The sequence below is a fragment of the Mobula birostris genome, chromosome 25 (genome assembly GCF_030028105.1).
Source record: "Mobula birostris isolate sMobBir1 chromosome 25, sMobBir1.hap1, whole genome shotgun sequence".
NCBI classification, from domain to species: Eukaryota; Metazoa; Chordata; class Chondrichthyes; order Myliobatiformes; family Myliobatidae; genus Mobula; species Mobula birostris.
The window spans coordinates 17,685,934-17,708,034 of record NC_092394.1 but is presented as its reverse complement, the minus strand read 5'-3'; the positions used below and the strand labels follow the sequence as shown (position 1 = coordinate 17,708,034).

At 36.6% G+C, this 22,101-nt stretch overlaps 1 protein-coding gene across 5 annotated transcripts in view; it reads right to left on the bottom strand.

The window, feature by feature from the left end:
• The window catches only part of synrg (synergin, gamma), a 124,564-nt gene that overhangs the window by 63,039 nt on the left and 39,424 nt on the right, over positions 1–22,101 (bottom strand). For 3 of the 5 annotated variants that reach the window (XM_072243347.1, XM_072243348.1, XM_072243349.1), the window contains 9 exons: positions 21,262–21,534; positions 20,674–20,913; positions 18,865–18,942; positions 18,099–18,295; positions 17,287–17,541; positions 14,099–14,238; positions 11,243–11,358; positions 8,258–8,320; positions 4,360–5,328 (listed from right to left, as the gene is read on the bottom strand). In XM_072243347.1, the coding sequence (XP_072099448.1) occupies positions 4,360–5,328; positions 8,258–8,320; positions 11,243–11,358; positions 14,099–14,238; positions 17,287–17,541; positions 18,099–18,295; positions 18,865–18,942; positions 20,674–20,913; positions 21,262–21,534 (2,331 nt within the window). The remainder of the gene's footprint in view (positions 1–4,359; positions 5,329–8,257; positions 8,321–11,242; positions 11,359–14,098; positions 14,239–17,286; positions 17,542–18,098; positions 18,296–18,864; positions 18,943–20,673; positions 20,914–21,261; positions 21,535–22,101) is intronic. The other 2 variants (XM_072243351.1, XM_072243352.1) reach the window with 1 other exon arrangement.

Here is a 22,101-nt window from a genome sequence, read left to right as displayed (position 1 = left end):
TTGCAGACTGAACAGATGTGATCCAAAAAAGTCAGCCGATCTGAATTTGGTTGCAGATGATCTCAAATTGTGAGCATCAAATACAAAGTGCTATATCAGAATACGGAAATTCTTTGGTTGAGTGGGTGTTGATAGAGATGGAAGGGTGAACCAGGGAATTGTTATGTTAAGAGAATGGTTCCTTAAAAATGCTGAAGTGGGAGCAAAAGGAAGATATGACTGGTGCAGATCACATTGGAAGTGGAAGAAAATACACAGGTGGTTCTCAGGACAAATTTCCACAAAACTACAAAAGATATAAGGCCTGGCCTTTCCATTCCCACTATACGGTGACCCAAATACCAAATGAAGCAGCAATTAATTTAGTGTAGTGCTCTCAGTGCTCAGAATATGGTCTAACCTATTACTGGTAAACCAATTATTTAGTGGGTGACATCTTGGCAGAACACCTATGATTAGTTTGCAATTTTGAAGCAGACCTTCCATATGCCTGTCATTTTAACTCTGCATCTCACTTCAACTCTCGCCCTTGTGCCTTTGGCTTCTTACACAGTTGTAATGGCCCAACCTAAACTGGAGCAACAGCAACTCATTCACTGATAGGTGCATAAAGACCCCCCAATGACTCAACATTGAATTTAACAATTTAGATAACCAGTTTTTTTCAGTTTCTGTCTGAAACAGGCAATTCTGAAACAAGATCACCAATCGATAACATTGACTTAGTGTTTCTATCTTCACAGATGCTCCCTGTCCTGCTGGGTAATTCCAAGATTCTACTTTAGTTTAGATTTCCAGCAACTGCAATATTTCATAATTACCGCATTCTTTCATTTTCCTTCCTCCAATGGCCTCTTTCATGTCACTCTATATCTATTTCCTCCAGAGAGATCAAGTGTCATTAAATAAACTTTCACCATCTCCTTTCTATCAGTGTTAGCTTATCATGTTGTTCAGTCTCTCTCCATCTCCTCTCCACCAACTTTTTTGTTCTTTCCAACCCTCCCTCTCCTCTGCAACAAAATACATTCACCTAGGAACTGCTCCTTAATCCTGATGAAAGTTTACTGACCTGAGCTGAACTCATAGGTTTTAGCCTGTGAGTATTTCTAACAGCTTTCGTTTTTAAAGCAAAGTCTCGTACCAGCTGGAATAAACACAGTGAATGAGAAAAATGTTTATGTACAAACCCTATTAATCACTCTCCAAGTGCAGAGTGTTATATACGCATAACAGTGCAGCTAGTGCAAAGCACAGAAAGTATCACAAAGAAAAGCTTATGCTGATGCACTACATCCAACAAAAGAGTGTGAATTTAAACTGTACCATACAGAACAGCATAAATATTATTACATAGTGCTTAACATACTGCAAGGATCTACTGAACTGGTTTTCATACTCTTTCAGCAGAATTAATTTTCAAGTGCTACTTGACTGACTTTCAAAAGAAATGCCTTCCATTTCATTTTGTAAAAGTTTTTTAAAAAGTAACTGAGTAAGTAGTTCTATTCATCAGAAAGCAGAGGCTCTCTATTTTAGTAGTGGCTACGAGGTTTTGGCCTCAGACTTCTTTGGTCACTATATAAAAACATTTGTTTTCAGCTTCTCAATAACAGTTAAGATTCCTGTAATAAAACCAAATATTGATTTAGGATACCATAAAGACCAGTCCATGCAAGGAACACTTAAAAGGGCTAGTTCGACACTGCTTAAGACGTGTTAAAATAAAATCAATCTGCCACAACTGAATTAGTATTACGGGTTAATACTTCACCTGCAACTACAATACAGGTAAGTTATGACATCGAGGCACTTTTGGAGATGTCATCAAAGTGTAGAAGATAAATCATCCTACCATAAGCTGGCTTTTATTTTGATATGCAAACACAAACCTAAGAATAAAGTGGCTTCATCTTTTAAAACTTGTCTTTGGAGCCACTGTACAACTGGAGATCAACTGTCCAATGCAAGAGGCAGAAACTACAACGCTAAGCCATATTTGCACAAATCCAAGCACCAACCTAACAATAACTAGAGTGCTGGAAATTTCATCTTCAGTCCATCTCCACATCAATATATTTAAATAAAAAGGGTTTTCTTTTTTAAAAAATGATCCCATTTAAAAGAAGAGCATGCATCTGAACTATCAACATCTTCATGCTCTCAGGTTGTTCAAAGCCAATTAATTATTTTTGAAGGGTAGAAAATGTAGCTTTGTAGCTGATTTGTTCATAACATGATCCCATAATACCAGATGAATAAATACCCATTTGTAAGTATCCAAACAGCTTTTTGTGGCACAACAGTTAAACGTTACAATGAAATGAATATATACCAGAGTAACACATACAAAATGCTGGAGGAACTCAGCAGGTCAGGTAGTATCTATGGAGAGGAATAAACATTCAACTGTTTATTCCACTCCAGAGATGCTGCCTGACCGGCTGAGTTCCTCCAGCATTTTGTATATGTAACTCTGGATTTCCAGCATCTGCACATTCTCTTGTGGTAATGAATAAACTGCATTCATTTTTACCAGATGCAGTGACAACAGCCTAGGGCCTGAAAACTCTACTCGATTACAGCTCAGGTCTCTGCAAAATACTTTAAAATAAATAATAATCTAAAGTAAGCATTAGCAATTCCAATAATTGTGAGAGGTCCACATACAATTATTCCTGCAAGATAGTGCTGGCAAGACATGGCAATGCTTTGCAGGCAGCTAACAAAACTACTTACAATTCTACCAAATATCCTTTGTTGAAACTACGGTCACTGCAACCTGCAGCCTGTAACTTCCCTCTGGGAGGTGTATTTTTTGAATGTTTGACTGTTTATGATGTGGGGTTTTTCATGAATTCTATTTTGTTTCTTTGTTTTGTGGCTGCCTGCAAGAAGATGAATCTCATGGTTGTATATGGTGCATATACTTTGAATCTTGCTGCAGTGTATTTTCACCATCTTTAAAAAACATTTTTAACAGCTGTGCTTGTAAATTGAAAAAAAGTTGAAGAACTAATACTACTTGTCAGTATCGTTCTACAATAAAATCTCTTCATTTTACACTCTGAAAGAAAACAATTGTGCTTCCACAGGCATTAGGGGGCACTTTACAGACATTGCTTCCATACAACAATAATGGAATAGCAGGTCAGTTTCTAAGCTATGACTAATAGTTTCAAAAATTATTAGTCTGTTCAGTCTAATTTCTGTCTGTCTGACATTTTTTTAAATATTATACACAATTGCTACAGATGCACACCACCTCCTAATAGGTACTACCATTATAGACACAGGTTAAACATAGTCTGGTATGCCAGTATTGTATGGAGAGATGTTAAATAGACTATAATTAATTTTTGGTACATTTATCCCATCCACGAATAAATGAGGAGCCAATATTTGGACCAAGAAAATTGTTATATTTCATTTTTTTTTAAATAACCTTTTTTGGACATTTATTAAACCAGTCAATTGACCTGGAACCCCTTTCCAAATCGCTTTCATTATTGTTTTTGAGGAGTAATTTTTGCTCATATAATTATTTATATGTAACTGCTGTATTCACCACCTTTTGTCTTACCTATCAGTTGAAGAAACTATAGATAGTTATCCTAATGCTGACTTAATCTTGGCATGGCAAACTCAGGCTTTGTACAAACATTAACATCTTAGATGAAGTCTAGGATGTTTTGCCCAAGCTAAATTTTTGAAACCAGCTTCAACTGGCATTTTGTAAGTGAAAACAACATTGCTTATCTTCAAATAATGGTGCCCCTTCACAAAGAATCATTTGCAACCTTGTAAGAAAATTGCAGCTAAAACTAGGCACCACCTTAAGGCACCTTGTTCTTTTTTTTTGTACAACAGTTGCTATTGAATATGGTGCTAAAATTGAAATGGAAACTTAATTTTCTCAAAGATGGAAGTAAAATAACTAACAATTGCCATCCAAGCTAATTGTCACTCTCTCTGGGATTATAATGAATGACTTGAAAATATAGGCGCAGAACAACATTAGTGCCATTCCACATACTGACTGAACACTGTTACACGCTGGATGGAAAAACAGTAACAATGTTGGCACAACAATATATTGATGGCAATAGAGTAAAGATAGGTACATCAAAACAATTACCCAGTGATATTTCTAAATCAAGGGCACCGGTTGGATTTTTCCACTCTGTTTAAAACCACTGCAAACAGTGGCACTCAATACAATTCCCAACAGTGATGATTATACAGAATAGATAGCTGGATATGTAAATGGTAATTCACTGGTGCGGCATTACAGAAAGGTAACTGCAGTACGCGATTGATTTTGATGCATTTACCAGATCAATCGAACCATTTCCTCACCTGTAACAGGAGGTGGCTGACCAATGACAGGTGGCAAATCCAGCGAGCTGTCTGACAATACATGCTTCAGGTCACCACCAACCTCAGCTGACTTCATGTCAAACTGAGCAGATAAGGCATCTTCTGAGTCCTCTTTACCAATACTGCTTCCACCAATAGAAGGAAGGTCCAAAGATTTCACAGAAGCAGAGTCCTCCTTTGCTTGTTTAAAAGCAGAAAGTTTATCCATGAAAGCCTTATCGGAGGTGCCAAATGAAAGGGGCAACTTGGTTACTGGAAAGTCATCATCATTCTTCCCTTGTGAAAGCAAGGTGCTGTCTTTTTGCTCCTCAAAGTCCAAAACAGACCCTTCCTCAGGTAACTGTTTAAAAACATCATATTTGTCTACAGTGGAAGCTGGAGGTTGCTCTGCTATGCCAAGTGAGGCATCAAAAGATACCGTGAATCCATCATTCTTCTCCTGCCTCAAAACATTGTACTTATCATTTGATTTTTGTTCAGAGGATCCAGTAGAGCCAAAAGCAATAAAATCTGCAAATTCATCCTGACCCCATTCCCCACCTGTAGTAGTACTGGAAGGAATGCCAAAAAGACTGAAGTCTCCAAATTCATCAATTCCGCCAACAGTCCTGCTACCAGATGAGGAAAAAGTACTGGATGAATGTGACGATGGCAATGATGGTGCAACACACACAGATGAGGCAATGGATGATGTCACAGAAACTGATGGAAATGATACAGATTTGCTTTCTCCAGAAGAACTGACAGAGTTAAAAAGGTCCGTGAAATTGAAAGTTTCTTTAGGTTGTGTAACAGGCTGCAGTTGCTGAAGAAATGGCACGGAAGGAAAGGCCGTTGTGAACGTCTTTGCTTTCTCTGAAGAGTCTACTGGTGAAATACTGTCTGCAGTTTTGAAGTCTGTGAATCCATCGTCATTTCCCGGTGACTTGAATTCTGCAAAGCCCTCCCCTGCAAACATAAAGCTTTTCAGTGACAAAGTACCAGCAGTTACAAACGGAATTCTGTGTTTCACTTTTCACAGCACTCAAGCACAAGCACTTCCAAGTTAACTAAGACCAAAGCACCAACCCATACCATGCATGCAGTGCCAAGTAAAATCCTACTTAGAACATACCACCATTTAATTTCTCATTGTAGGGAAGAGGGATGATCACCGAACCAAATTTAAATACCCAAATGGCCCAAATTAGGGCCATTTTGCAAATCTGGAAAAAAGAAAGTGAGAGTTTTAACCCAGCTATGATGGGCAAGAGTCCGGATGTTCCCATGGCACATACGGCATTTTGCTACTTTCTATTCAGACCACACACAAAATGAAGGCACACAGCCTAATTAGCAAAAGTTGGTCATTTCAAAAAGGACTCTTATTTAAATTTGTTTAGTTTTTTGGTTCATTTTATCACCTGGAGATGTCATAAGTACCCTTTTAAACAGCCTTTTGGAGGGGATTGAAAAAATTGCATTCTTAACTATTTTAGAAAAACCATCCAAGCCTGGTCAATGAAATTTCACTTTGTCTCTGACTTTGTTCACAATGGCAATAATAACTTGTGTTTATATAGTAGTTTTCAGTTGCAATGTTTCAAGGAGTTTTGCACTGAACACAATTTGTGATTGTATCATAAAAGTAAAAATAGTCAAGTTGAGAGATTTATGAAGGAAATTGCAGAGTTTAGGGTCTTGGCAGCTAAAGCCACAGCTACTAATGGTAGGGCAAATATAGGAGAGGATATGGATGAAGTAAGAAACATTGGAGTGTGGATATTTTGGAGGAAATTACAGGTATTGTGAGACCATCATGGCCTTAATACACAAAGAATGAGAACATTAAAAAGAAGAGGTTGAATGACTAGGAATTGTTGACCGTTGATTCAAAAACACAGCTGTGGTGACTGAAACAGAGTGAGGATGAAGACAGAAGAAACTCGGATGACCTTATTTATGTAAATTACACTTAGCCTTCCTGCTCAAAATACATCTTTCATGTGAGATGGTTACTTTTCTTTAAAAGCCAATTATATTGGAGATAATATGAAGTGATGGGTAAAAATACAAAAGACTTGCGCACAGCTTTTCATCCGCCATTTTTCTAAAAGCCGCAGTTGTTCAATACCAGATTTCAATGAAGTGATAAAACCAATGAAAATGTCAAAATCTAGATTCCCCTTCCATTCGAACAGAAATTTCCAACATGGATTGCCATATAGTAAAACTGACTTCATACCCCGCTAAATAAAGGAGACCAACCATTTGCAGTCTCCTACTGCCACCCTGACCAGTATTTGGACCTGTGACCTTTCTTAACTGGTTTAGTGATTCACTAGAATACAGTTTAAGTGTTGAGAAAGCTGCAGTCACAAACTGTGCTGAGGTTAAAAAAAAACTACCTAAAAAGTAGATTTTTGAACTCACACGTTAGTTAAATTCGAAGTGTGCTTAATATTCTTGCTTGTAAATCTTTTGGCCTACATCCTATTGACTAGTTTACTTCAATTTTTAGGAAGTTGCTATGGTCAAGTAGCAAACACATCACAAGCTGGGTCTATTTCATTAATTGTCTGGTTCTTCTTCTACATCCAGTGGCCACTTCATTAGGTTCACCTCTTTGTTAATTCATATATCTAATCAGCCAATCATGTGGCAGCAACTCAATTCATAAAAGCTTGCATATATGGCTAAGTGATCCATTTATTGTTCAGATGAAACATCAGAATGGGGAAGAAATGTGATCTGAGTGACTTTGACTGTGGAATAATTGTTGATGCTACACTGGGTGGTCTGGGTATCTCAGAAGCTGCTGACCTTCTGGGATTTTCACACACAACAGTTTATAGAAAATGGTGCAGAAAACAAAAAAAGATCCAGTGAGCGGCAGTTCTGTGGGCTAAAATGCCTTGCTAATGAGAGTGGTCAGGGGAGAGTAGTCAGACTGGTTCAAGCTAACAGAAAGGCGACAGTGACTCAAATAACCATGTGTTACAACAGTGGTGTGCAGAACAGCATCTCTGAATGCACAGCACATCATTGTTTGAAATGGATGGATTACGGCAGCAGAAGACCACAAACATCCACTCAGTGGCCACTTTATTAGGTGCAGGAGGTATGAAATCCTACCCAAATAAAAAAATGTAAAGCAACTTTTACTCTGATCTTGGATAGAAAATTGGAATCCAGAAAAAAAAAGAAACAACAGAATATTGCAAGACTCATGGCAAGATTTTTCTTTTCTTTCTGAATACGAGCATTTTAGTTCTGTATCTTTTCCCCACCCTCCCTAATTTCATGGCCAATGGAGAAAAAGCAGTAAAAGAACAACAGGAAACGGGTCAATCAAACCACTGTTTGGTCGAGTTTTTCTTTTTGGAATACAAACATATTCTATTTCACTCAATTTCCTTCCAAAAAAAAAGGTGTGAACAGAAACCTTACATCAAATTTAAAAACAACAAGAAATAAATTGGCAAATAAAATTGTTTCAAATATAAAGGGAACAGTCTAATCATCTAGCATCTATGCAATATTCTGCATTTTACCAGTTCATTCAGTTTATTTTCACTTGTTTGTGACTCTGCATCATTTTAAACCAACTTGGTTCCATGTGACCAAGTGAGTCTCTTTTTTGCTACATGGACATTGCAACAAACACAAAGGCTTCTAGACTCATCTCAGTTCAATGCTAATGTTGGTCACATCCTGAAAACAAACCTGATGAGGCTTGAACCTGGAGAAGAATTACTGCAGAAAGGAAATGTAGAGTGACAAGCAAGTTTAAAATGTATAATTCGCAATTTACACTCAGCTTACTCTTGGGATAAAAGAAATAGCTTTAGCTATTACATGCAAAGGCAATTATACATAGTGGTCAATGCCTACTCACCTGAGGATTTGCTCTCTGTGCTCTGACCAAGCTCCCGAAACACACTGTATTTATCACCAAAATCTAAAGAGAGTTCAAACAGTTATTTCCCGTCAGCTAAATAACAGCAATTCTACTCTGAAAACTGTAACATCTTCACCCTTCCCTCAGTTCTGAGTAAGGTTTGCTAAGTCAAGAGATCCACTGATTTCTCTTTCTGTAGATGTTGATTAACCAGTTGAGTTCTCCCAGCAATTCGATTCTTGTTTAAGTTCCAGCATCTGCAGTTCTATATGTTTTTCCTCTGTACTCTCTCATCACTTATATCACAGGCTTCAATTTATTTTTCTTGCCAAAATGAAAAAATTCTCAATTTTTCATGCATTTTAACTGCTAGATCTCCTCCCACCCACTTAACCTATCTATATTCTTTGTAGACTTTTTATTTGTTTTTCATAGCTTGGTTTTCTACCATTACCAACTGTATCAGATATGCTACTCTGTTTTCCGATTCATCAGCCAACCCTTATCCCCATCAATATATTATCTCTACATAACTTCTTATCTTCCACAATAACTTTTGATGCAGCACTATATAAAATATCTTCTGGAAATCTAAATACAGTAAATTCACAGCACATTACTTCTTTAAGGAACTTCAACAGATTGGTCAAACAAGTTTCCACATGCAAAAATAAACACGGACTTTGCCTTGAAGTTTTCTAAGTGCCAAAGAAAATATACTCTAACAATTTCACTGAGATGGATACCTTTCTATAAATGCTGCCTGACCTGCTGAGTTCCTCCAACATCTTGTGTGTGCTACCATTAGATGGAAGTTAAGCAAACAGGCTTGTATCTTTCTGCTTTCTGCCTTCCAGCCTTTCTGAATAAAGGGGTCACATTCACTCTCTTCCAATCCAATTGAACCTTTCCAAAAATCTAGGGGAGTCTAAACAATTAAAACTACACATCAAATCCCTTATTACCTCCTTCTGTTAAGATCCTAGGATAAAGTCCATCAAGATTTAGAGATTTGTCAGCCCGAGGTCCAACAACTTGCTCAGTATCATTTCCCTCATCACAATAATTTCCCCCCCAAGTTACTCTCTCCCTTCCAATTATTGATTTAGATATTTCCACAGAAATTCCAAAAATTTGAGTCTAGATTTCTAGTTTATTTTATATTAAGTTTTCTGTCCTTTTTAAATTTTAATCATTCTTGCTGTTATTTTTAGATTTGATCCAATCTTCTCATCTACCACACACCTTCACACAATTATATGTTTCTCCTTTAAGGATAGTACTACTTTAACTTTGTTTACGTTTGATATAATCTCCATTCCATAAACAGATTAGAATCCCCCCCCCTAATTACCTCCCTACGTTATAGACAAGCTCCTGTTATTTTTCCTTTTATTTTCTTCCCTGACATGGGTCTGTACACAGGTACCTTCCTGCCTTTTATTATTTCTCATCTGCACCAAACTGTTTCTATGTCTTGGTTTCCTGAACTTGGGTCAACCTGCTCTTTTGTACTCAGGCTTTCATTAATTAACAGTCACTTTTCCACCATAACTTTACTTCTTCTTCCTAAATTTCAAGTAGCTTTTAATGCTGAGGTCCCTGTCTGTGTTGTCCCATCTTCATAATGATTCCCAGATCATATTATTTCCTTTCATGCTCTTTGCTCATCTGAATCATTTACAATGATTGGTTTGTTTCACATGCTACCTGTACTCAGATACATATTGTCTTTATTACATAAACATTAGTCTGCTACATACAGATTTACTCTTAGATTTGTGCTCGCTAACCCTTCCTGCCAGTCTGCTTATTATTTCCCATAGCAATATATTTCTCTCTTACTTCGTCTTTATTCCTTCCTTTTCTGCACTTCTGCAACTTTGACCCTTGCCTCCTCTATTTCAATTAAAATGATCTTAAACGCTAAGGTATGTGGCTCACGGTATTACAGGTCACAGCATGGTGCAGGTGCAGACCAGGCTAACAGTTCAGCTCCCACTTTTTCCATTACACGTGCCAGCATTTCAAGAACCTGAACCCATTTTGAACAGATCATAACATCATAAGACACAGGAGCAGAATTACACCATTTGGCCCATTGAGTTTGCTCTGCTATTCCATCATGTGTGATTTATTAACTCTCTCTACATGCTATATGTTCTTCTTCCGAAACTTGTTTTCGCCATGCCAATTTGTATGTGGCTCAAGTAGAGATTGGTTGGAGACTCTGCTTTCTGATTTGGTGTCTAAATGCTCATGAGCAGTTAGTTCATACTGCAGTACCTTATGTAAATGGCTCCATTTTTAAAAATTGTTCTGGGGCAATAACATCATGATAGATACAAGGTCAATTTTCTCCCTTTTTCCATAAAAGGTCATCATATTTACCAGACACATCTTGCATGTCTTTTAACAAATGAATTTGTTGGGTGGCAGAAATTCCTGGATCACTGAGCAGTATGTAATGAGTAGGCAGGAGAATCAAGTGTAGAAAATAGGGCATTCCAAAACAAAATGAAAATATGAAATCTATTAAATAACATGGAGATGCAAGAGAATGCAGATTCAGGAACATGGAGCAAAATAAAAACTGCTGGAGGAATTCCTGAGCAAAAACATTGCTTAGTCCCTTTGTGACCCACTGAGTTCCTCCAACATTTTGTTTAGTAAATTATATAATATGGACCAACAAAATTTAGTAACCTTTAACTTATTTCTTGGTAAGTAAAATTAAAATATGAGACTGTAAGTATTTAACAAATGTATTCACATTCTTGACAACTTCCTTTTGTTTAAAAAAGAAATACTGTTTGGCGTGTATTGCAACTTCATTTATGTACGTAGATGAAAATGCTGATTTTCAAGTGCATGCTTCTTTATACATATGTATTTGCAATAATTCATGGGTAGATTCCAATCATTACATTTTTTCCAGTGCTCAGTTTTGGAATAAACATTCCTTAAGGTAGTCTTTTGTACCTGCAAATGATGAACTTTCTGCAGGTTTGTCTTCCGTCAAGTCTTTAAAAACTGCATATTTATCAACTGAAGATGATGTAGAGGTTCCTGAAATTGGCATCAGTAAAGTATGTGCACTAAAAGACAGAATTCATAAAACCATTTCAAACATCACTCTTCGCAAATCCCTGCCTTTAGAGCTGCCATAACTATTTTATTATTCAGCAGTGTTACAAACAAAACCTCAGATCTCACCACCAGGTTCAGGAACAGTTTTTACCCTTCACCCAGCAGGCTCCTGAACCAGATGCTTTGCTCGCAGCATCACTGAACTGTTCCTACAACCTATGGACTCACTTTCAAGGATTCTTCATCTCATGTTCTCGATTTTTATTGCTTATTTATTTGTTATTATTATTATTTCTTTTTTCTTTCTATACAGAAATATAGAAAGCCTACAGCACAATGCTCTGCCGAACATGTACTTACTTTAGAAATTACCTAGGATTACCCATAGTCCTCTATTTTTCTAAGCTCCATGTACCTATCCAGGAGTCTCTTTAAAGACCCTATTGTACCTGCTTTTGTTTTTACTTGTAGAATGCCTTGGGGTTTTCTTTCTTTTCGTATTTGTACAGTCTGCTGTCTTTTGCACAGTGGTTGTTTGCCCATCCAGTTGTGTGCAGTCTTTCATTGACTCTATTGTTTCTTGTATTTACAATGATTGCCACAAGAAAATAATCTCAGGGTTGTATATGGTGAAGTATTGTACTTTGGTAATAATTTACTTTGAATTTTGAATAAATCTCTCCAATTAAGGCATGTAATTTCATCTAGAAGCACCCAAGTGCCATTTTTAATCTACAACGTTTTAAAAGCTACCCCTTTTCACTTCTACTCACTTCAGAGAGCAACATCATTATACCATCCTTTGATTGTCAAAGGATAAGCAAATAAAAGCTCGGAAAACAGCAAAATCTGCTCATGCTAGGGAAGAGATTATCCTAAAAATGCTTGTTGCTTATACCTGCAATTTACACAATATAGTCTGCACATTAATGGCTAATATTGCTTAGATGATGTTAAGAAGCTATTTTCTCACAAGTAACAAGTTACTTCACTGCTAGCACAGATTCCACAAATGACTATACACATTTGACAAGAGGAAGATAAATCCTATTTCAAAGGGAACAAAGGAAGGTCCCCTTGTTGACCCAATTCAATTGCCATTAATCACAACAATAATTATTTTGGAATTTGATTCAATAATTGAGATTTTATTCATACCAATGAATAGAAGTCTGTTGAATTCCTCTATAGGATGTGAGTATGGGTGTCATGACCAGTATAAACCCCCACCCTCAACTTCCCTCAGGTAGCCATGGTAAATTTGGTACATTGGTATCATTGTGGAGTTGGCCTTCGCACAGTGTTGCACTGTAGTGACTTTAGTATTTGGCCTCAACAATGGTAGGTGATTCGCAAAATATTTTAACTTTAAATGGCCAAAGCCTGGGTCTGGAAGTCTGCGAGTCTACTGGGAAAGTCGAAGGCGCAATGTTTGGAGAACTATGGATGTGTGGGAGAGAGGAATGGAGATTGTTTTGCTATTGTTGTTTTGTTGTTTGTTATGTTCCACATTGTTCTGCTGAACACAGTGACCATGCTATGTTAGCACCAGAATGTGTGGTTATTAACACAAACAATGCACTTCACTCTATCTTTCAATGTACATGTGATAAATAAATGAATATCTATTACTTAAATAGATAAATAACACATAATCTAGAGGAGAACATTCAGGTGTAGCTTTTCCATACACCACTGTTCTTCTACATGGTAGAGAGTTCGGCTTTTGAATGTTGCTGTGTGCATTGAGTCTCAGTGCACTGGCAGAGGGAAAGAATGTTCAGGATGGAGGAGTGGATAAAACTTAGGCAGGCTGCTTTATCCCAAATACTGTAGAGCTTCTTGAGTGTTGTTGGAACTGTACTTATCCAGCAAATAGACAGCATTCAATCACATTCCACTTATAATGGAGATGGCTTAATGCTTTGGGGAATTACCACAGCAAGCAAACTCTAACTTGCTTTTATAGCCAGGGTACTAATATCAGTGTTCCAGTTAACGTTCTGCTCATGTTTTCCTCAGCACTTTTATGACAGAGGTGGTTAGGTTCTCATTGCCTTTGGAAGTGTTCACTGCCAATCACTTGTATGGAACAGAGCCATGATCTGTTTTGTTATCTGCAGAGTTGCAAACGGAACAAAACTCTGCACAATCAGCAACAAACAACTCTATTTTTGTCTAAGGGAAGGTTATTGAAGAAGCTTCTGGAGATTATTTGACCTGAGATAGTCCCCTGAGAAACACCTACAGCAAAGTCACGAGGATGAGACCATTGGCCTTCCACAATCATGCAAATTATATTTGTGCTAAGAAAATATTTATTCCTTAATTCCCAGTAATTTACAACTTTACAAAGGATTCCTTGATTCTCTCATTGGTCAAAAGTATCCATTGTGTTAAGGTCTCTCTTTACCTCCCAATTACAAAGGATCACTTGACAGCCATCAATTAGTTCTTAACATAAAATCTACTATTTTAAAGTGCATTTTAATACAGCCTTAAATAGTTCCTCTTCATTAATAATTGTGATTTAATTCTGACTCAATAGAGATGACTTTAGTAAGTTTTGGCAAGGGTATTTGCATTAGTTTTAAGAATGAACATTATTATTAGTAAGCACTGTTCTCTATAGCTCTCACATTATCAGGGTTCTGAAATCAGGGTTCCAACGAAACTGATCATTAAAATTTTTAAAAAGTCAAAGTACAGACAAAAAAAATGAGGGATGTCCATGACAATAATTCAAACCTGACTGAAGTTTGAGAGTTTGGTGCTTTTGATAAAGTTCCAGAGGCTTCACTCTTGAATCCTTTGAATGAATCATCAGATGCATTAGGCTTGGGTGCTTCCTGAAAATCCTGGAAGTCATCGTCATCAGATTTTGTAGCCTAAATAGTGGATAAATTTTAACCTTGTGATATATTTAATCTTAAGAATAATGTTTGGACACTGCTAATATATCATATTGTTATGCATAGCTTGACTTTTATTCAGTTGAATTACACTTCCAAAATCATCACTATAACTTTATGCCACATGTGTTTCAGCCAAATAACTACAAAAAACTTATAAAATATCCTTTTGAAGCATCATTATAAATTGGTAAACTACTCTTCATAAAATTTCCTTCTTCCATTACAGACTTGAAAGCCATTAATGATGACACAGAAGATGGTCATGATGCCCATCAAGTCCATACCAGACTGCAGAAGAGAAACCCTATCAATCATATTCCTCCTTGTCCTATTCCCCTGTAGTCCTGCAACTCATTACCCCGCTCAATTCCCTCTCTTAATTATTTTACTTCAGCCAATTAATCTAACAGCACGTCTTTTGGATGCGGGAGAAAATCGACACAGCCAAAGAAAACCTACATGGTCATGGAGAATGGGCAAACTCCACACTGACAAAACTGGAGGTCAAAAACAAATATGGGTCCCTGGAGGTTTAAGTTAACGGCATTAAAAGCTGCATCATCACACGCACCTAGAATGCAGAGATAAGAAACTGTAGCACTGACATAAAAGAATATACTGCACCTGCATAGAAATCAGCTTCTATTTTCGATTTCCAGCATTATTCTGTCTTTGAACCTCATTAATTAAATACAAGCTACTAATCCAAATGATTCTTATAGCTATGGATCTCTGTTTTTAATGGGAAATTCTAATAATTTCTATTAATATTTGCAATCTATAGTTTTTATGTTATCCGTTTAAAAGGTCAAGTAACTATTTTTAATTTCCATTCAAAAATGCATGTACTAAAAGGGTTTAAACAAAAGTGATAGCACACAAATTTTGGTTTGTTTATATTCTATATACAACACTGACTCAATCTTCTCTGTGATTATCTTGGAATTATTACTCTTCAAGAGCATCAATGATCATTTAAAAGGTGGACAGTTTTGCAACTCAAAAAATTAAAATAAGTTGAATAAAACAAATAGAAATGGATTCTAAAATATGGTGGGAGAGGAGAGTTTTGAATTATATTTTATTAACTTATTTGTGGTAATATTTTGTTTTATCTGCTGTGTATGATTCAGTCTACATATGGGGGTACACTGTGGTCTGGAGGAACGTTGTTTTGTTTGCTTTGGTTGTGTCTATGTACAGTTGGATGTCAATCAACTTGAACTTGAACTTGAGAAGAGAGTAAGATTAAAAAGGATGCTCAGACCTAATTTATATTTGTACATATTTCTTATTTTAATCTATAGTTTCGTTTTTGTCTTACAATGTATTGCTGCCGTAAAACAAATTTCACGACATACGTCAATGATAATCCTGATTCTGATTCTGACTGTATTCACTATCTACGTAGAGAAAACAGGGGCAATTGTGGAGAAAGGCAGGACCATAATGACATATTACCGTGAGGATGGGATGGTCCTGCATCAGGATTACACTTACTGCGTCTTGTAATCCATAGGAAAATATAAACTAAGACTAGGTTCTAGAAAGCTGAATGTGCTTTAAAAACTATATACAACTTGAAGTCAAAAAATGAGAAGAGAGAACTTCCAACATGTTAAGGAGAGAGAGAGAGAGAAAATAAACATTGACTGCGAATTGGGTTGCTAATGCTAGCCTGAAGTTACCAAGCAGTTCCATCAATGCTCTACTCTGCACAACATCGATACCTGGAAATAATGCAGGAGTCAGTATAAAGTCCATCAGCACCATGGAGAGAAAATCATTCTTATTCACTCAGTCAATAGCTAAATGGTGTTTCTAACTAAATGGTGCTTCTTACCCCAATTTTTTCATTGCCCATTACAAGAGTAGAAGTTCACATTACTGATCCTATTTTTATAGGGTATTTTTACAAACTTATTTTCATGTAAGACAGCTGAAAGATATGAAAACCCCCTTCCTTTTATTAGATATCTCTGTTGCATTGGATTATAGACGTAATTGTTTAATGTACCTGCTCATTAATGCAAATATCTAATCAGCTAATTATGTGTCAGCAATTCAATCCATAAAAGCATGCAGACATGGTCAAAAGGTTCAGTTTTTGCTGATGATGGCGGTGTTGGTGGGGAATGCGATTTAAGTGACATTGACCATGGAAAGATAGCTGGTGTCACATGGTGTGATTTGAGTATCTCAGAAATGTTGACCTCCTGGGATTATCCTGTACAACAGTCTAAAGAGTTTACAAAGAATGGTGTGAAAAACAAAAAAAAAAATCCAGTGAGCAGCACATGCATTGTTATTGAGAGAGGTCAGAGGAGAATGGCCAGATTGCTTCAAGCTGACAGGAAGCAACAGCAACTCAAATATCCATCAGTGGTGTGCTGAAGAGCATCTCTGAACGCACAACATGTTAAAACCTCAAAACGGATGAGCTACAGCAGAAGACCACACTGGGTTCCACTCAACTACCTAATAAAGTGGCTACTGAGTGTACACAAGTCATTAAGTTTAAGTTCAAGTTTAACTACCATTGAGCCATACACGAAAATAGCTAAACGAAACATCATTCTTCTGGGGCCAAGGTACAAAACAACAGCACACTGCAAATAGCACATATGCTATTACACACTGCTGCAACATCCATGAACTCAGGGGCTTGGACTTGTTTTTGTGTTGTGTGACTGTATTTTATTGCTATCTCATATGGGCTGTATGTGCCTTATGCTGTGTATGCATGTTGGTACGGTGTTTTGTACCTTGTACTAGAATAACACTGTTTCATTTGGGTGTACTTATGAGTACTAGTACATGGTCGAATGACAATTAAACTTGGGCTTGAACTTGATATGGTTTTGATTAACACTGTTATAACATAAGTCTTCGTACTATTTTTTAAATTAAGTTAATCATTAATTGTACATCCATATCTGGCTCTCAATCACAAAAGTACCACATGCTTTTGTTAATATTTTATTGTACATCATGAACTTAATGTTTTAATGATACTGTTACCTGGCTGGCAGGAAAAGATGCCACAAAACTGCTGGAAACTGGAGCTGTGCTGCCACCCACTGGTGCAGGAAGATCCATGCCTACCACAGACTGGCCTGCTTGAACAGGCAGACTTGCACTCGGACCAGACGGCACTGAAATCATGGGCTGCTGTGGAACTGAAGTAGGTAAAGTCATCGGCATTGCACTTAACGTAGGAACAGGAGCTGATGAAAACTGGTTGAGATTTTCAAAATTCAATGCAGGAATGCCCCTCTGGAAAATAAAAGCAGTGTAGAACTAAAATCACAATGACCAATTACACAGATGTTATCCCATTTATATATTTGTTAATTTGTAAACAACCCAGAAATATGAAGTCACAGGTTACAATCATTTGCTTATTGAGCACAATATTATATACAAAGAAAGGTATTATCAATATGTCAGCCCAATATTTTGTTAAGTACCTTCTCAGTCAATTGTGATGCTTCTGCCAGTGATTTTCTGTATTACAACATTAGATTTTCTAAGAAAACCAGTCATTTTCTGGGTTTCTTTGCATGTTATTGAAACAGTTTAATCACCATCAGAAGATGAGATTATAAATACTCAGGGAGGTGGGAGAAAATCCACAAGTTTGCGGAACTCCTCAAAAAACTCTATTCCTTCCACATATCTATTATCCTCTATTGTAGATTACCAGATCAATATACATTGAGCTGTCCTCTACTAAAATTTATCTTTCTGTGTTCTACAACAAAAAACTATAAATTGAAAATTATGAAATAATCTATATCACTGAAGGTACACAATTAATAATGTTACAATACCTGTGACATGGCTATCATAGCCAATACAGTATACAGTTCCTCTTTGGTAAGTTTGCCTGGTGTTGCTCGATTAGCAAAAGCCCATATCTGACCCAACATCTCTCTAGGTAATCCCGATGAGAGAAGAATAGGATAAAGTTTTGCTGTATCAATGCCCACTGGGGTGAGAGTGACTTCAAGAACTTTCTTGTAGAGCTCTGTTGGAATATTATTTTGTAAATTTACAAGAATGTATTTGAACTATTCCAAATTTATTTTTTCAAGATTTGCTGCCTTATTTTTCAACAAGAGTTTAACAAGAATCCTCCAAGTTCAAAAGTTCCACCCTATATCCACCACTCAATAACCATATTAACTTAAATTACTGTTACTGAGGCACTTTAAATATAAGAAGAAATTTTACAAAAAGAAAAGTTAAAGTATAATTTAAATTATAGTTAAATTATAATTACCTGACATGAGTAAAACTGTCTTTCCTAAAATATATTAACATTTGAATTCTTTAAATACAGACTAAAACTAATGGGGTTTAAATTTTTTAAATTGCCTGCCAAACATCAGTGCAGTAGCACCTTCACCAGAGCACAACAGCATATTAAAATAATGGGTCATTACCACCATTCAAAGAACAATTTGAAAAGTAGCCTTGCCAGTGAGGACCATTTACAATAAAATGAATGAAAATTAGACAGGAGCGCAATGAAACTGTGAAAATAATCTCATTAACTATTTTCAGAGATTTAAACAAATACAAAGTCCACTGTACCTGGGACAAGACTGTCATTGAAAAGCCAAGGAGGCAGCATAGGCTGAAGTGTATCCTGTGAAGGGTACACTCCTACACCTAAACAAGATGAAGTGAACAAACAATTACAAAATGAACCAAAATTCCAGAAACACTTCATGTAAGCTGCAATATGACAATTCTTCTCAACATGCTGAGTTCCAGTTTATCATTTCTGAAAAAACATTTAAAGTAATTAGTGAAATGTTAGTAAAAGAGAAAATTAGACCACTGAGTTCCTTATTGTTATTCAATCCTCGGAAGAATGCAGCATTTTTGATTCATCGGGTATTTCCACTTTGATTGATAAATTGAAACTGTTAGGAATTAAAAGAAGAACACTTACTGAGATATTTTAAGTAGAGTCTCCACTTTCCAAATAAATTTTACAAAAAGCACAGCAACCCCATGTTCCGCTCCACACTTCTCACATGTACTTTCCAATCTTCATGAACCATGCACTAACCAGATTCTGTTCTAAAACCACCTTCAAAACTGGCCACCAGGGGGAGCATGAGACTACACAATTACTTTTCCTTTTGGGTAGAAACCTAACTGACTTCCTCTGAACTACAGCTGATGATGTGCATAAAAATGCAGGGCAATAATTATATCTCTTCACAGTGGTGTTGCAATCCAGTGTGGCAAGGAAACAACTTACAGCTTTTAAAGTCATTATAGTGTCCATTAAGCTGTTGCTTACACTTGGATGCAAAACAAGCTGGCTTACAATTTTCATACACATTTTGTCAACTACTTTACTGGTGAAACACCATCTTATTTTAGTTCATAATATGGTATTCCTTGCAAAGAAATTCCAAATCAATAAAATATTACATGGCTTGCTAACAGGTAGAACATGATTTAACAAAAATTCACTAAGTAGTACCTGTACCTGGTTTAAAAAGAACTGAAAGCTCACGAGTAAAAATGTTTACTACATAAGATGAGCACCAGTTCAATTGTATTACTTTATACATGAATAACTGCATACCAAGCAGAATAATTTTGAGCAGACAAAGGCTGAACTTTGATGAGATGGCAAAAATGCAATTATAATAATTTCCTACAATTTAACTTGTATCACTTACTAAAAGAATTTCAAAATAATTTGAGCCAAAGTTAACATCTAGAAACTTTAATAATCGAGAAGTGTTGGTGACTTTCTTCCCTGGTAACCAACATTTTAATATTAATAGTTTAATGTTCAGCAAATGAAGTCAAGATGGTTGTACATTAGTGCTAAAAGTGATATTATTTTTACGATTATATTAACGTCTTGAAAGGCTCCACTATTTAAAAAAAAATTCTTCTATTTGACTGGCTTAATTACCTGCAAAAACTAACCATAAGACCATAAGATATAGGAGCAGAATTAGGTCATTTGGCCCATCACATCTGCTCTGCCATTCAAACATGTCTGATCCAATTTTCCTCTCAGCCCCAATCTGCTGACTTCTTCCCACAGCCCTTTATGCCCTGACCAATCAAGAATCTTGAAGTACAATGTATAATCCGCACAGAATTCTTAGAAAGTTACAACAGAGTAACTCGGCACAAGGAGCAGTACAGCAGCACCCTCGAGTAATGCTCTATATATGTTGGAACAGGTTTGAGACGCAGAAAACTTGTTTTCAGGCATGTGAATTACGACAGATTACAATTACATTATATGATGAGAGTTAATTATTGAGATATTATCACAAATAATAAAACTATAATTAAGAGATATAATTGCTCTGATTTTGCAGAGGCCTGGTTAGTGATTTGGAAATAAGTAAGTTTGCTCACCACTCTCTTTGGCAGCCTTCTCTGGCACTGGATCCTTTGGCATATCTGCTGTGAAGATACCACTGAGGCTTTCAGACTGGATGCCCCAGTTACAGGCCTTGGCACTGGGCTGAAACTGAGTCGAGACTGAAGCTTTAGACCCAATGAGGGCCAGTGGCTCAGACTTGTTAAATTTATTGTGCGCCTTTTTAGGCAGGCTGAAATCACAGGAAGCAAACATTTTCTCTTCCAATGAAAGGCCTAAACAAACAGGAGGTGGAACAAGCGTTTCCCAGCTTAGACTGGTGAATTTCAAGTTAGTTACAATAAACTTTTAGACTTTAGAGGTTAAGAGTCAATTCCTATTAATTCTGTAGCAATTAAAAAAGTGCCCACATTTTAAATAAAATTAAGCTGTCTCTTCTGACACAAAGGATCAAAAATCTAAAACAATTCATCATGTTATTTTGTTGAGAGAATATAATAAATTAATTTAATAAATTTATGATAACTTTAAATCACTTAATTTCAATATCATAATTTCCTCCCCATAATTTTTTGTGTATTTATTTTAAACGAACAATTTAAAATAAGTTCAGTACTTGTTACCTTGGCTGTTTTTTGCTGAATGCCCTGCTGTGGCATACAATGCAGATGAAGCTTTGGGATGGACTGAAGTAACAGGCTGGGCCGGAGCTGCAGCCAGCTCAGACTGCAGCCCTGACGCTAATGTGGGGTGGAAGGGTTGGACATGCTGGAAACTGGTGGGGACCGCAGGTGCGGCAGAATCAGGCCCCTGAACAAACTCACTGAATTCTTCGTCGTCAGAAAAAGCAGGGGATTGGGAAGGAGGGGCAGTTGATAGGGATGACTGGGGAGGATCTGTAAAATGGATAAATCAAAATAAGGCAACACAAATTAAACTAAAAGTATCAAAAATATAAGTACATATAGGCAGATAAATACAATATTAAATCTCTGAACAAGTAATGGTTGTCTATTTCCAACATACAGAGAAGTTCAAATTATAATAGTCTTTTCAGGACAAGTACCTCTCTTCCTCCAAATCTCAGAACTTTCTTTTTTTTTCTGCATGTCAAAAAATTGGTAAGTGTGTGAAACCAACAATAAGATTAGTAAAAACAAAGCACAAAAACCAGTGTAAATATGATGCACACAGCAATTTAGTGAGAAAATGCTAGACTTGACAAGTCCCATTTCCAGAGACAGAAAACAAAGCCACACCAATAGCTAAACTCAATGCTTTAAAGATGCTCGCTTAGGCTGAAGAACAGAATAATGTGGCAATGTAATCCCTGCAGATCTCTTCCATTCCCAATACCACACTTTCAATAGCCAGCACTTCAGACGATTCCTGACAAGTGAGCAATTCTAGACATTTCAAACTGTATTAAAACATCGCTTTTCATTTACGGGGTTTACGCTGAC